This window comes from Gouania willdenowi, chromosome 3 (assembly GCF_900634775.1).
Source record: "Gouania willdenowi chromosome 3, fGouWil2.1, whole genome shotgun sequence".
NCBI classification, from domain to species: domain Eukaryota; kingdom Metazoa; phylum Chordata; class Actinopteri; order Blenniiformes; family Gobiesocidae; genus Gouania; species Gouania willdenowi.
Genome location: NC_041046.1, coordinates 12,145,437 through 12,160,078, shown reverse-complemented (window position 1 = coordinate 12,160,078; position 14,642 = coordinate 12,145,437). Strand labels below are relative to the sequence as shown.

At 38.9% G+C, this 14,642-nt stretch overlaps 1 protein-coding gene across 1 annotated transcript; it reads right to left on the bottom strand.

Annotated features, from left to right (window-relative positions):
* Window positions 1-5,003: 5,003 nt before the first annotated feature.
* Window positions 5,004-8,502, bottom strand: cyp1a (cytochrome P450, family 1, subfamily A). Its single transcript, XM_028476863.1, has 7 exons — window positions 8,351-8,502; window positions 7,102-7,974; window positions 6,875-7,001; window positions 6,704-6,793; window positions 6,506-6,629; window positions 6,269-6,355; window positions 5,004-6,086 (listed from the first exon to the last, which is right to left on the bottom strand). Exons 2-7 carry the CDS (start codon window positions 7,939-7,941, stop codon window positions 5,792-5,794), a joined length of 1,563 nt encoding a protein of 520 aa, XP_028332664.1. The 5' UTR covers window positions 7,942-7,974; window positions 8,351-8,502; the 3' UTR covers window positions 5,004-5,791.
* Between the last annotated feature and the right edge of the window lie 6,140 nt (window positions 8,503-14,642).

The following is a 14,642-nucleotide window of genomic DNA, read 5'->3' as shown; positions in this document are numbered from 1 at the left end:
GGTGAGGGACAAATATGTGTTCAAATATTTCAGTTAACACACATGCTTTAAATTTTAGTTAAATACATCCTGGGGTGGTAGAGGAATTTTTGGTTTTTATTCAATTTAAATTGATTGGCCTCTTATGGTAAATGGACTTGATTTTATAGAGCACTTTATCACCACACTGAAGCAGTCTCAAAGCGCTTTACATATCAGCTCATTCACCCAATCACTCTCACATTCACACACCAGTGGGACAGGACTGCCATGCAAGGCGCTAGTCGACCACTGAGAGCAACTTAGGGTTCAGTGTCTTGCCCAAGGACAGTTCGACACATAGTCAGGTACTGGGATCGAACCCCCAACCTCTCGATCAGAAGACGACCCACTACCACCTGAGCCACGGTCGCCCGGTTATTATTATGTTATTTATGTTATTTGTGCTGTATACTGTGTACACAAGCTTGCAGGGAGGCTACTGCATCCATTAATTTGTATGTTAATTTGTTGTGTATGGATTTCTCCTACATTTATTTCTGTGTGCAGACTATTGAATGTGCATTTTTTCTTGTGGTGTATAATATGCTTTGATTCAGTGCTTTCTATCTTGTGAAGTCACTGTGTGATTTCAGTTTTGAAAGGAGCTGATGATTTAACTGCTTTGATATATCCTTATTTAATAAAGGAACATAATCTTAGTCTTTAAAGGGGACATATCATGCTAAATCCACTTTTTTAGCCCTTAAATGCATTTTGTTGTATATTTAGAGTGCTTAGAAGTACAGAAAAAATCAAATTAGTCTCTTCAGGTGCTCCGTAGATATCTTTATATTCTGTTTTGCTCATATTTTTCAATCTGTTTCGATTTTTCTATTCTCTATTACTTTTTTTTTAACTATTACATCACAGTATTTGCAGCGGAACTGCCAAATTAGTACATCAACTCCAGGTCCAACAGTTCGAGCAATCCGCCATTTTTATTTCTCGCTTTTATTTTGTAGTCCAAGCTCAAGGATGCCGAAGTTACGAGAGGATAAGTCAAATTGTTGGGTTGTTGGATGTAGTAACCCACACGCTTCATTACACCGTCTCCCAGCATCAGAACCTTTTCAAAGTGCCTGGTTGAGTTTTATTTTTTACAGAAATGTACCCACATCTGTGGGTAAGGTCATTTTTGTGTGCGCGAAGCACTTCAAGGATGACTGCTTCTGCAACCTTCGCCAGTATAAAGAAGGATTTGCCAAAAGACTTTGTCTGATTGAGGGTTCAATTCCTTCTATCTTTGGAGACGACGAACAGAGCACTTCGGTAAGCTGTAAATAACGCTAAAAAGTGTGAAGATAAGACGTCCCTGTCATTGTTTTGTTAGCATTAGCAGTTGCACCGTCTTCTTCTTCTTGCTTCTCTCGACGAGGTCAGTCGCACTCTCTGTTTCTCCGTCCCTTCCGTCTTATCTCTCTCCCAGCTGCTGCTTTGTCAGGTCTTGTGAAACTAACAAGAGCCTCTCTCTGCAACTCATCCAATAATGGAATTAATTAGTTGGTCTCTCAGTGCTATCGATCAGATTTTTTCGACGCAAAGAACCAGGGGTGGTGACCCCGCATGTCCAAGCGGGACGTTTGCGGCTGGATACACACTTGACCCTTGGAACAAGTGGCGAGTTGTGTGTCTGTCCATCCTTTCCGTGGAAGACGTGGAGGACATCTACATGATTGGAATAATGATAGTAGGCATGCTGCTGATCGGAGCTGGTGGCTTCCTAATCTATCGAAAAGTCCGTACTACGCTGGCGACTGTTTTGGAAAAGCTGCCAGTGATTTCTGAAGGATGTAGCAGGGCTCTGAACACTCAGACTCATGTGTTGATCGATATCAAAAGAGCTGCTTTTGGATCGTCTACGCGTTATGGATAACAACTGGGAGAAGTTTGAGACCCGGCTTGGAAGTGGAAACTAGGCCACTCATTGGATTACAGCAGAGAGACCCAGGACAGAAGGCTATTGGAAATTAACATAGCCTGTATCAAATCACATTGCTTATCTCCCTTTCGGCTCCCCAGCTGCCAAGGCTAAAGCCAAGGTTGTCTCAACTCTTATCACCAGGAAGTTTCTGCAGACGGCGGCTCTTACCCCCACTCCCTCCCCCCGCTCCTTCCCTACATTCCTCCTGGAACTGTTGATGCTGAACTTTTCCACACGTCATCTGGTTGTCAGTAACGCAGCTACAGGTCTTCAACTTCAAATGCCTCGTCGGCCATCTTTCCCCACCTCCCAACCGCAGCTGCATGGAGGCGTGGTTGCAGCGCCGACTGGCAGCACGCCCATGTCCCCCAAACGGCTGGACTCCTGTTGTTCTTCCCACCTGACCCCCTCCCCCAGCCAACCTCCCACCCAACCCTTCCTACATGCCTTGTCTCGAGTTGTTTGACTGTGTCATGCTTACATTTATGTTTGCAAAGGCGGTTTTTTTCCTGGTTTCACACTGCTTTCTCTGTTTAGGGAAATCAGTTTCAAACTGGCAGCTTTTTTTCCCCTCACCCCTCCTCTCCTCCTGTTATTGATCCCTTTTTCATCTAAATATGTGGGCGCCGCAAATGGCTGCTCCGGTGTGTTGATGTGTCTCCTTTCACTGCAACTACCTAGTCAAATTCCTCGTATTGTTCTAAACTGTACCTGGTCAATAAAGCTGATTCTGATTCTGATTCAGACTTCATATGTTAGCGCTGTGTGCTCGTTTTAGATCCTTGATGATATGGCCTACGTGATTTAATTTAAGTCTAAAGTTTTCATTAGTCATTTCATTTTGCCGTTTTTGTCTTTGAAAAGACTGTATTAAAATGCATTTCGTGACGTTAGCTTGGCGCTAGCGTTAGCTCGGTGCTTGTGTTAGCTCACTTGTTAGGGTTCTGCAGGTTCATCATCTTCATTTTCATCTCGCTCCGCTGGGTCAGACTCTGGCTCGAACATGTAAGGCTGGATGGACAAGTCTTCTGTTGTTGACATTTTGTAAATAACCTCTGAATAAAAAGTTTATGCGCCGCTACATAGCCGTATCTCTTCTATCAAACTACAAAAATGGCCGAGCAGGGTGGAGTTGAACCGAGTGTCACCTGAAGAGGGGGCGGGGTATGGAGTGTCTCATTTGCATTTAAAGAGACCGCACCAAAACGAGTTGCTCTCAGAAGCACATCAGAAAAGGGGTAGAAAAGGGGCCTGTGGAGCTATAATAATGAGGAATTCAGACACAAGCATTGCAGTTCCGCTTTATATAGACCACAACTGTATGATTTATATGTAAAAAGGAAGGATTTAAAACCATTATATGTCCCCTTTAATGTGTATTCATATTGAGTCTGTGGGAAACTATAAATTATCTACTAAGTGCCATCACTGTGGGATCTTGAGCAAGTCCCTTAACCCCCAACTGCTCCCCGAGCGCCACACTGTGGCTGCCCACTGCTCCTTAGGGATAGGTCAAATGCAGAGAACAAATTTCATATATGTACCTGTATGTATATGACAATAAAGGCTGGTTATAATTATTACTATCTAAAATAATCATTTATCTAAAATGATTGAATACAAATGTTTAAATCAGGACAGTGAGTCTGGTTCAATGTGACAATAAGCAGTGGAATAATTGACTGCTGACTGGGTTAAGGAATGAAAATGAAATAGATCCTGGAACTTAGCTTTGTCTGGAGCAGGCCAGCTCCACAGAATAAATCTCCATGTTAACTTACTGTATATCATAAAACATCCCACTTTCCACAATCCTTTTTTGTACAACCAGATGCTGGATTAGTTGAGCTATGATTACCAAGATATCCCAGATTAATCATTTATCTCACTTTTGTACATTGTGGCACAGGTTGAAAAATGCATAAAAGCGTATCCTGTATAGTTTAGTTAACTATATCTGTAACAGATTTAATCTACAAAATCTTAATGTCCTTTGGTTGACTAAACTAGACTATAACTGAAATAAATCTGATAACTAAATTTTGACTTCTACTACTACATTGTATTTGGTCAAAAGACTTTGACTAAAATTAAATGAAAAATATCTGTCAAAATTAACACTGGCAGCACTTTCCAATAGCAGCTGAGAGATATATGTATTTACAGCTTGTGTAAAAAACCTTCCCAAAGCACTGCAGCTGAACCCGCGTATTTAGCCTTCAAGCTAAAGCAGACATTAAGCCTGTTTAAACACAGCAGGCTATCACTTCTCCGTGCCAAGATTCTGCCACTATAAAACACCCGAGCTGAGACTTCAGAGAGGAGAAATCAAAAGAGGAAACAAGCTGCAAAATGTCACTACCAGTAAACACGGTTTGCTGCTGTTGTTCCCTGGGTTGACTCTGTGACGTTATGTCATTAAAGTTCCACGTGTGTTTGTTATGATTGCATATTACACATAATCAATTAGCCATATCATTATGAGCTGCATGACTTACTGTAGATGTTTCAGACTTTTAGGCTTGACTTCTTGTCTTCCACACTCCTCACCATAGATTGACATTTTGCAACTCCATCCTTTTTGAGTTATAATGAAGAAATGAAAATCCAGCAAACAAGCTTGTTTAGCTCACACCTAAATGCCATATTGTTGTGTGTGTTTCCCCAAAAGCAAATAGTATCCAATGTAGATCAGAGTTTAATCACTGTATATTGCCATGTACTAAATCAAAATGCATCTTGTAACATGTTATAGTTATATCATCAATGATTTATGGAATGTAATAAATATATATCAAAATGTGTAATAAGGGAAATATTTTTCATATACATCAGGAGTGTCAAAGCATGTGAAGTTCTTATTTTTACATGAATGTGAATGCAGATCCTACAGTTATAACTTGGATCAAAAACAGATGTATTTTAAAAACATAAAAAATGTGATTAAAGTTAGGCACTAACCATATTAAAGGTCAGTCATGCTATTGTTATAGCTGATATGTACGTTTGTGGACAAGGATCATTCATGTGTGTGATGCAAACAAAATAACAGAGTTAATACTAAAGCTTGTATTTTCACTTTAATGGCATGACAAAATAAAAACGGTGTAGTTACACACCCTGACATTGTCTACAATAACTGATATGCATGAGATCAGAACACATCTTTTCTGCAGCCTTCATATACATTACAAAAAATGTTACTCTTTTGGTGCCCTGACAAAACAGTAAATGCACAGCAAAATGTTCACCTCGTGTATACAAAATGCAATAAACATAACAAATGGAAATACAATAGATCTACACAACCATAAAAATCACATTATGGGATACAAATATAGCTTCAGTGTCTTACATTACAAAAGTACAATAGAATCAGCTTGCAAGTGGAATCAAAATATATGATCTGTTTACTTCAGAATCCCTCATCACAGAAACAGTGTAGGCAGCAGTAGCCCAAGTAGAAGTGTTCATACAGTAGGACGTGCTACAAGTCCCAGAGTCAGACAAGGCTAGTTCGTGTTGGCAAATATCACAATGGCAAATGTCAAAGATGCTCAACAATACAGGAGGAAGAAATGTTTCTCCCCAAGCTTCATTAAGAAGCACCAACCATAAGCAAGATTACCTGTTAGGATACAACAGAGGCTAACAGAGATGCATGCTAAACCAGACGTTTGACACTGCATCATACAAACTTATTCATATCTGCTACAGATTAAACCCGACATCCAGTGTCTTTACATTCTGAGAAAAATGCTTCTCACATTGACTCTTTACCTGAGTAGGATCTTATGAGTCAACTTGAACAGCTTGTGTGTTGTAATTTGCATATTATAAAATACATGGCTACTCTTTTTTTGCCCGCATCACAGCTTTCAAGTGGTAGCGCTTAGGCTTCATTGTGAGGCCATATTCAGGAGTCATGTCCACTGGCTCTCCAGGGAACATTTCAAAATGTAGGTTGTTTATGAGGATTGCCAAAAAAAGGAAGACTTCATTTCTTGCGATGACTTCGCCGATGCACCGACGCTTTCCCATTCCAAAGACCATAACCTTCTCCCCATTGACCCTGTTGACCTCTGTGCCATCTGCACTCAGAAAACGCTCAGGATTGAAGGATGATGGATCTTTCCACAACTCACTGAAATGTTCAGAGAATAATGAATTAACACAGGTTGCACAATCACCTCATGAACACAAAATGTCAGACCAACACGTTATATAAAGAACTTTAAGAATACCGTGCAACAAATAACTAATTTGTATCAGAGTGCCACTGGGATGTCAGAACACTTGAACAAAACCAATGAAATTAAAACTCACGGATCATGGTTGACCTGCCACTGATTGATGAAGACGCAGGTATCTTTGGGAATAAAGTAACCATTCAGAGATGTGTCTTTTGTGGCACTGAAGAAAAACAACAGGTATTTATAGGTGCATGCCTAAAACAAAACATTGTCATTTAGCTGTAATCTGTATGCTGTGGGAGTTTGTTGAGCCACTCCATTTGCTAATCACATACAGGGATTTCCTACATCTAGCTGTTATGAAACTCACCAGTGAGGGATTGTGAACGGCAAAAATGAAGAATGACGAAATATTTCCAGAATAAAGGCATCCAGATAGGGTAAGTTGCTCCTATCAGAGAGAACAGGAGCGCGATCAAGGCCTACTTTCTCCTCTGAAAAAGGTAATGACGTAGTTGTTAAAAATCAATATGGCAGTATTATTGAACATCCACGAAAGAGAACTTACTCAGGTCTTGATAAAGCCTCTCCTGAATGTCTGGATAAGCCACCAGATACATCACAGACCACGAAAGAGCCGTGGTAACTGTGTCAAAACCTACAAACACAAAAACCATAAGGGTTTATTTTCTTATTCATATCAAGTCTCACCAGATTAAGCAATGAATATGAAACCTACCAGCTCCAAACAGGTCATTGACAATGCCCACAATCCTTTCATCAGAGATCTGAACATTAGCGTTCTCATCCAGTTTCCTGTCCTCACAATGATCAATGAGTGAGTCTGTAATGTCTCTGATGTTGTCCTGAAAGTACATCAGACAATGTAAATAAATCTTAGAAAGACGTACTAAATCTGACAGCTATACACTGAATACACAATGACTAATTAACTGCATGCTGTACCTTGTTATAAGTGGCATAGTGCTCAGTGACTATCTTTGACACAAAGTTCTTGAAGCGCTCATTGATGCTAACGAAAGCCTTCAGGGTTTTGTTGGGTAGGAATCGAAGCACAGGGATGAAGTCTGCCGGGTATCCGGAACCAGTCACCTTGACAAACTCATCGCTGAGGTTAACCAGACTTAGCAGCTCCTTGTCATGGTGGTCATAGCGTCGGCCAAAGCAAATGCCACAGATAACATTGGCAACGGAGACCACAATGTAGCGGAAGGGATCAAAGCTGCCCTCAGTCTTCATGACAGTGTTGATCTCTTTAATCAGGTAGTCAGCCTCTTTGACAATGTGCTCCTCCAGCATACAGGAATACTCTGGTGTTGTGGCATCCAGGGTTGAGAAAGACCGCAGGGCGCTGTAGGCCAGTTTTCTTTGAGCACGCCAGACGCCGGCTTTCTCTGTACTGAAGGTCATACTCTTGCCATCATTGATATAGCTGAAGCTGTGAAGATTAGGTCGTCCCGAGAAGTCATCGCCTTGTTTGACAAGAGCTTGTCGTATAGTTTCACTGCCACTGAGAACAACCACAGGACGCATGCCGATTCTGATCTTGAAAACGTTGCCATAGTGCTGTCTCATAGCAGTGAGAGTAAGGTAGGGTTTGCTACCCATCTCCAGCACATTACCAATGATCGGTAGGGATTTTGGGCCAGGGACACTTTTGAGGCCCTTAGGAATATCATTGGAGAAATACTTCAGAATTAGGGTGAGTAGACAGACTGTTGTCATGACCAACAATCCCTCAGATACAGACAGCGATCTGATAAATGGAGGTATCATTAGGGACATGATGAGTTTTTGTTATCTTGGCTTCCTCACAACCTGTAAATTAAATGGGAGGGGCATTAGGGTAGAAAAACAGTGAGAGGAAGAAGTGTTGTGCAACATGTTGGCGACATTGTATCAAAAGGTTTCATAGAGCAAAATCTGAAAAGGCATGCATGAATTAAAATTTGTTTTTATAGTTAGCATTAAGATTTTAATATGTATAGAGGTATACAGTGGACAATCAACCAGCTATATAAACCATGGAAAGTAGAAAACTACATTTTGTATCATACAGACTTGTTAAAAGTCTAAAAGCTCAGAGACATAGAAGTGCAGCGTAAAAGAGAAATGCAAAAAAGTTATCTAAATAATCTCAGTTCAGCACTGCTGCAGTGAGTGTGAATCATGCATGAGCGAATATCAGGCTTACCTTTTATTTAACAGCAGCAAAGAATAGATCTGTGAGCCAGGAGCTGCTTCTCAGAGCACCCTAAGCAGGGATGCAAACTTATTGTTGAATTTACTCTCTTGATGTCTCCAAAACAGGGAACGGGCTCTAAATTTATAGTGCGCTCTGCAGCGCTATTGGCTGCTGCATGTGACGTGACCGCCCCCTCCCTCTCTCTTTCACTCTGCTTTCTGTATTTGTGATGCGTGTGTGTGTGTGTGTGTGTGCGTGCGATTGTGTGGAGGAGCAATTCATCTTATCACCGGTTTGTTTCATGTGTTTAGTGAGATAGTAAAATATAAAAACTCTCATGATGTCGTCTGAGCACACATCCACTTACTACATTTAAGGCTATTATGTTGAAATGTAACTTTAAGGCAATTTGTAGATCGAAAATGAATAGTTTTGGCACAAAGATGAATTGAGCGCTTGAAAAAAAAAGAAAAAAAAAAAAGGTAAAGTTAAGTCGATTTACTTTTATTCCCTCTGAATAAAATTATCCAATTATTCCAGTCAATCCTCCGTTTTTGACGTGTGACTTCAATCCTTTTCAAACAGAAACTTTTGCAGAATAATCTCCAACGTGGGCTGAGAAAAGTTTAAATGATGTAATCAGAGTGGCTAATAAAAATATCTCACATACAGTATGAAGGTGGATAAGGACAATGCACATAAAGAAGGTGGGGTTAAAAACATGACAAGCGGAAGGTTGGAGTCCAGATGCCATTGCGTGCTTGTACCTGTTAGTTCTGAGTTAAAGATTGACCAGTTGCGTGAGAGCTCAGTGATCAGAGCTCCCCCCACACACGCACACACACTGCTTTGAAGTGGAGGATGCTGGGGGGGGTGAACAGGGAGCACTGCTGGGGTGTGAGGGTAGATGAGTTCAATACCTTTCCCTCTCTGCCCCTTCCTCAACCTTTCAATAAGCTGATTCCTGCAGCAGAGCGTAGGGCTAATTAAGGACGGCTTTCCTCCCAAATGATTTTATTCTCTGCATATGAGGATTGAATAAATCCATCAATGGCTAAATTAATAGATTTATAAATAGACAACATTTTTTGAATTATTTACTTTCATTTAAGGTCCTTCAGGAAGAAAATAGTGGCCAAAGTTAATCTCGGGTCATGTTCCATGTATTCTATACTTTTCTCATTCTCATTAGTTCTCTACATTGTCTTCAGGTTGTATTTTTGTGGGAAAAGTGAACATTAAATGCTTTTTTTTTTTTTTTAAATACTGCATCAACGGTACTTCCCCAAAGTTAGAAAAGTGACCCGCCTTATCATCTGGTGGCTGTTTTGATACAGTCAAGTTTTTGTGCTTAAAAGAAACCAGTCAGAAAACTGCAGATCTTTGAAACATTTTAAATGTGCTCTCCTATGAATACGCTTCTAAAAAAAATAGTAGTCATATTTGAAATTTTGCTGTTAAAATAACTTATTCTTTTACTTTACTACACATTGGCTTTTTTATTATTATTTTCGTTTGTATATATATATATATATATATATATAGGTTTTTTTTATGCTCTCATTTAATTTTTTATGTGAAGCTCAGGATGTGCTTTTAATGTGCTATTAAAATATATATATATATATATATATATATATATATATATATATATATATATATATATCCCTTGCACTGTAATTCAAAGATTTTGGGCAGCCTATATCAAAACGTATAGAATGCAGATTAGGTAATGTTTATTAAAGATGTAAAGAAAAATGGGAAGGGGCTAAACAAAATAAAATTATGAGCCCTCAAAGTTTGCCAAATAATTTGGACATTTATAGGACATGATGAGCTATTCTGGGATGATTTGGACACCCTCATCACAGCTTAATTCTTGTATATCCAAAGTCACAAAGAAAGTTTTTAAAGTATCATTTATTGGGCGTGCAGCGGTGCGGATCCTCCGGGACCCGGAGCGGCTCTCCTCTCCTCCCCTGGGGCCAAGACCTCTGCGGCTGCAAGTTGCGTGAGAAGCGGAGCTACCGTACAGAGGGGAGGGTCCCGGTCTTCTGGACAGTCCTAAATCTGCTTGGTGTAGTCACGCGAAGGCAGCAGCCTCTGGAAAAGACAGAGGTTTAAAAGTCTCAGAACAAAGAGCGCAGGAAGCCACGCTCTCTGTTTCCCCCCGTGCTTTGCTCGGGCACGAAGGTGCTCATATTTGCGCGCTTCAGCTTCGCTAAATGCGAGGATCTTGGGGCTTTGGAGGCATGCAATCTGCCACTCAGGCTTCATTCATTTCAGTCATGCAACACGGCGGGGTCAGCACCCACCAAACGGCCAACGGGTTAGGAAAGCGCAAAGTTCAAAACAAGGTGATTGAGTCACCTTCTCTGTCACGCAGCGGCTCCGAGTGTGGAGAGAGATCTACAAAGGGGCCACACAGGCACAGGTCCACACTGTGGACTCAATAACACACAGGAATAGAGCTGCATGATTTGCGATATTACAATTTCGATTTGATTTCCAAATCTTAAAAATATATTTTATACATTTAAATGCATAGGCGTTTTGTTTTTTCTTCCAAATTTTCTATCAATTTTTTTTAAATTCAGTGTTTTTTAAGAAATATTATTTTTGTCAGAAAAAGGAAACCAAATAATAATGAATAAAAAAAACCCCATAATTAAATACAAATATATGTCAAAATTAAAGTAAGATACAATAAAATATACATTTATAAGTTGTACTGTGAGAAAACAAAATAAATACTAATAAAAAAGAAAACTATAATTAAACAAAAATGTATGTCAAAGATAAAAATGTAATTTAAAATAATGACTAAGATAAAATTAAAAGGTAGATATAAGTTGTACTGACATGGATTTGTCTGACTGCTCCTTTTTAATTATTTACATGTCATATTAGGATGTATGAGAGCAACATTAATGTCATCCAATTTCCCCTCAGGGATCAATGGTTTACAGAATCTGATCAGGTTTATTGATTCAGTTTTGATCAACTTAATTTAAATTAACCTAATTTAAATTATCCTGATGACATCGTTCCAGACCGTAATGATTAAACAAAAATAAATGACCAAGACACATCATGTGTAAGAAGTGTTTTTTTTTTGTTTTTTTTAACCACTAGGGGTTAGAACATTTTAAAGTATCTTTAAGATGTTTAAGACTCTACGATCCCTGGTATCGATGGTCTAGTCCACAACAACAGAACAACTTTTACCACAGATCTTTTGTAGCTCTGAGATGTTGTTTAAACGCTCTGAGCAGGTAAAACTGGTAAAAGCTGCTGCTGCTCTCACTTGGGACCCCAATACATAAAGCTGCCAACAACAGAGAGTGACGTCCATTCACTGGTGGATAACACATTTATGCGGTTTGGTGTAGATGGAATTTTTTTTAAATGATGATGTGTTGATGTAACTTTTTTTTAAAACTGAGGAGGGTGGATATACATTTATAAAAAATACCCGGCTACGTGTAGACAAGGCCTTAGTTTAAAGCAGAACTAAGTAACTTGCGCTTAGCACTCCCCCTAAACGTCCCTTTTGGTTATGCACTGTCGTAAACACTACGCACCACCTGTCGCCTGCCCCACCCCACAGCTACATGCGCACCTTTGCTCTCCCAAGTCAAAAAAACCCCATAAACACTTGTATTACCCTTACAGGGACTATGAGAAGGATTTATTAAGATGAAAAAGTTACTTAGTTCTGCTTTAATTTGAGACAACAAAATAACGTGTATTGTTTCCATCACTGAGTGCTAATATAATGTGCAATATGAATATAGAATATTATGATTGCATACAGTATGTCCACAAAGCACAAACTTAAATTTAAACAAGCTATATTCATGTTTTTCTGGATTTTTTGTAAACTTTTTGTGTATTAAAATAAAAACAGCACTTACAGAACATTCCAGAGAAGTGGAAACTGAACAGTGTGAAATAGTTAGAATATCTGTGGCATGAAAAAAATAAATCAACTGATGAAGCTGATGAATTTAGTTTGAAATAGATGGGTCAGAAGATGCTATCTGTAGCAGCGCTTCTAGCCCTGCCCACATCCTCTACCACCGAGAATGGTCGACTGTCCACTACAATCATTTATCCACTGACTTTGTTCATTTGTTAGTTATACCAATCAATTTGATTTTGCTTGTTTCTAATGGATATAAATTCTCATACAATGTTTTCAGGAATATTTGAAATGCAATGTACTAACTAGATTTGCTACATTTGAACCCTTCCTTGTCCATATTTTAATAAGATTCACATATCTCAAATGAGCCATTGCTTTTGACAGTTTCACTCATTAGGCAATAATAAATAATACTAAATGAAAGGAAAAACAGTTGCTCATGGATTACATAATTAGTAAGATCAGTTCATTTACAAAGGTAAATATTGCCTGCCTGAAGGGATTGTGATAGTTCAAGCTATAGTTGTTTCATTTAGTGTGTGCTGACTGAGCACACACACATCCCTCAGGGAAGAAATTGAACCTGATTAATGTTGAATGTGGCTGTGATTGTGTGCTGACCATCTGTGGTGAGAGCTTTCTGCTTTTCTCAGCAAGTGTGTGTCGCAACAGGTGAGCAGACTTCACATCAGGAAAGTGGGCAAGTATACTGTATATGCCACACAAATCAGGCAGAAAAGGATCACTTCACTTTTTGGCTTCATGCATTTTACTTTTAATGAGATAGAGAGGAAGCTAAATCTGAAGCCAGATGTGGATCAGAAAGAGGATGTTAACTAATTCTTCAACAGATTAAAAAGATTACAATCTAATGCAGGAAGTGATCGGTAGTTGCTCCTGTGCTTTTCTATGACCTCACAGATTGGGAATTAAATGAGAGTTTGATCCATTCAAAAGACTGAGCTGGACTTCAGTGTGCATGCACCAATTGAGGAAAACTGCAGAAAAAGAGCTTTAAAACAGTTTTGCCCACAGCTATATACCTGAGGAATTCCTGGACATGAAAGCAGGTGTAATGACTGTGAAGGTTGTTAGTTTCGACTCACGCAAAGCTTGTCACGCACACACACACCTTCAGAGCAGGTGTGTTTCTCTCCTCCATTCTGTTGGTGTCTGTCTTTGCATACCAGTGCTGTCAGGAGGCTGCACCAAACCAGCTTCCATAAAATGATGAAACAGGGTTATAGAAATGACAATTTCATCTTCAAAACAGACTGAATAGATTCTTCTTGTATTTTCCACAGTTAAACAGCCTTAATGATCCTTCAATTTTGTTGCATAAAGAAACTTGAATTTTGTCATTGAAATAAAAAATGAAATCTTAAAAAGAAATACACCTATACATTCACTTTACAGTTGTTTTCTGTATGTCATCACTGCTATCTGACGCTTGGGGGATTCAGGTGTGATAGTGCAGCGATATGCAGCACAACTGTGGTTCTCTAAAAAACAGGATTGGGTCGTCAAATCAAATATAATCAATAATTAAAAAAAATACATACACTCAATCATTGTGTGGGTTATGCAGAAAAATCTAAATTTCTGTCAAAAGAAAAAAAAAAATCCTATAGGGTCAGTCTGCCCCAGGGCAGCTGTGGCTGCATTGTAGCTTACCACCACTGACTGACCAATGCGAATGAATAATGGTTTCTGTATGTGCTTTGAGTTTCCTTGAAAAAGTGCTAAATAAATCCAAGTCATTATTATTATTATTATTATTATTATTATTATTATTATTATTATTATTATTATTATAATAATAATAATAATAATAATAATAATAATAATAATAATTTATTTGTACTATCATAATCAAAACATTGCAAAACATTAAGAAGGGTTTTGAAAGTACAACCTTACTTTTACACAATGGAAATAAAACATTGTTACTAAAACACCAGATCTATATTATGTGAAATATCATTAAAAACCACATTCAACTGCAGTAGGAACATCATTAAGAAAAAAACCTATGCAAACCTTTTGATAAAGGATTTACTGACATTTCCTGTAAAGCTTTAAATCTTACATAATTTGTTTTAAACCTTACTTTACAATTAACTCAAATGAAATCAACCAAAACCATATTTAAGAAATATTTACTGTCTCACTTTATTCCAGTACTAAAACTAGTCATTGCCATGCTCTCAAAATAAGAATCACATCAGTAACCTATCAGGGTAACTGGCAAATTCTGAGGCCCAACAAAATGATGGTTACGGTGGCACTAAAACGTGAGGGCTTTGGAGCCACCGCAGTCAGCTCTGGTAGCTGAGACCTTCGCTCATGTCGCTTGTGAGCTGAGAGTGCCAC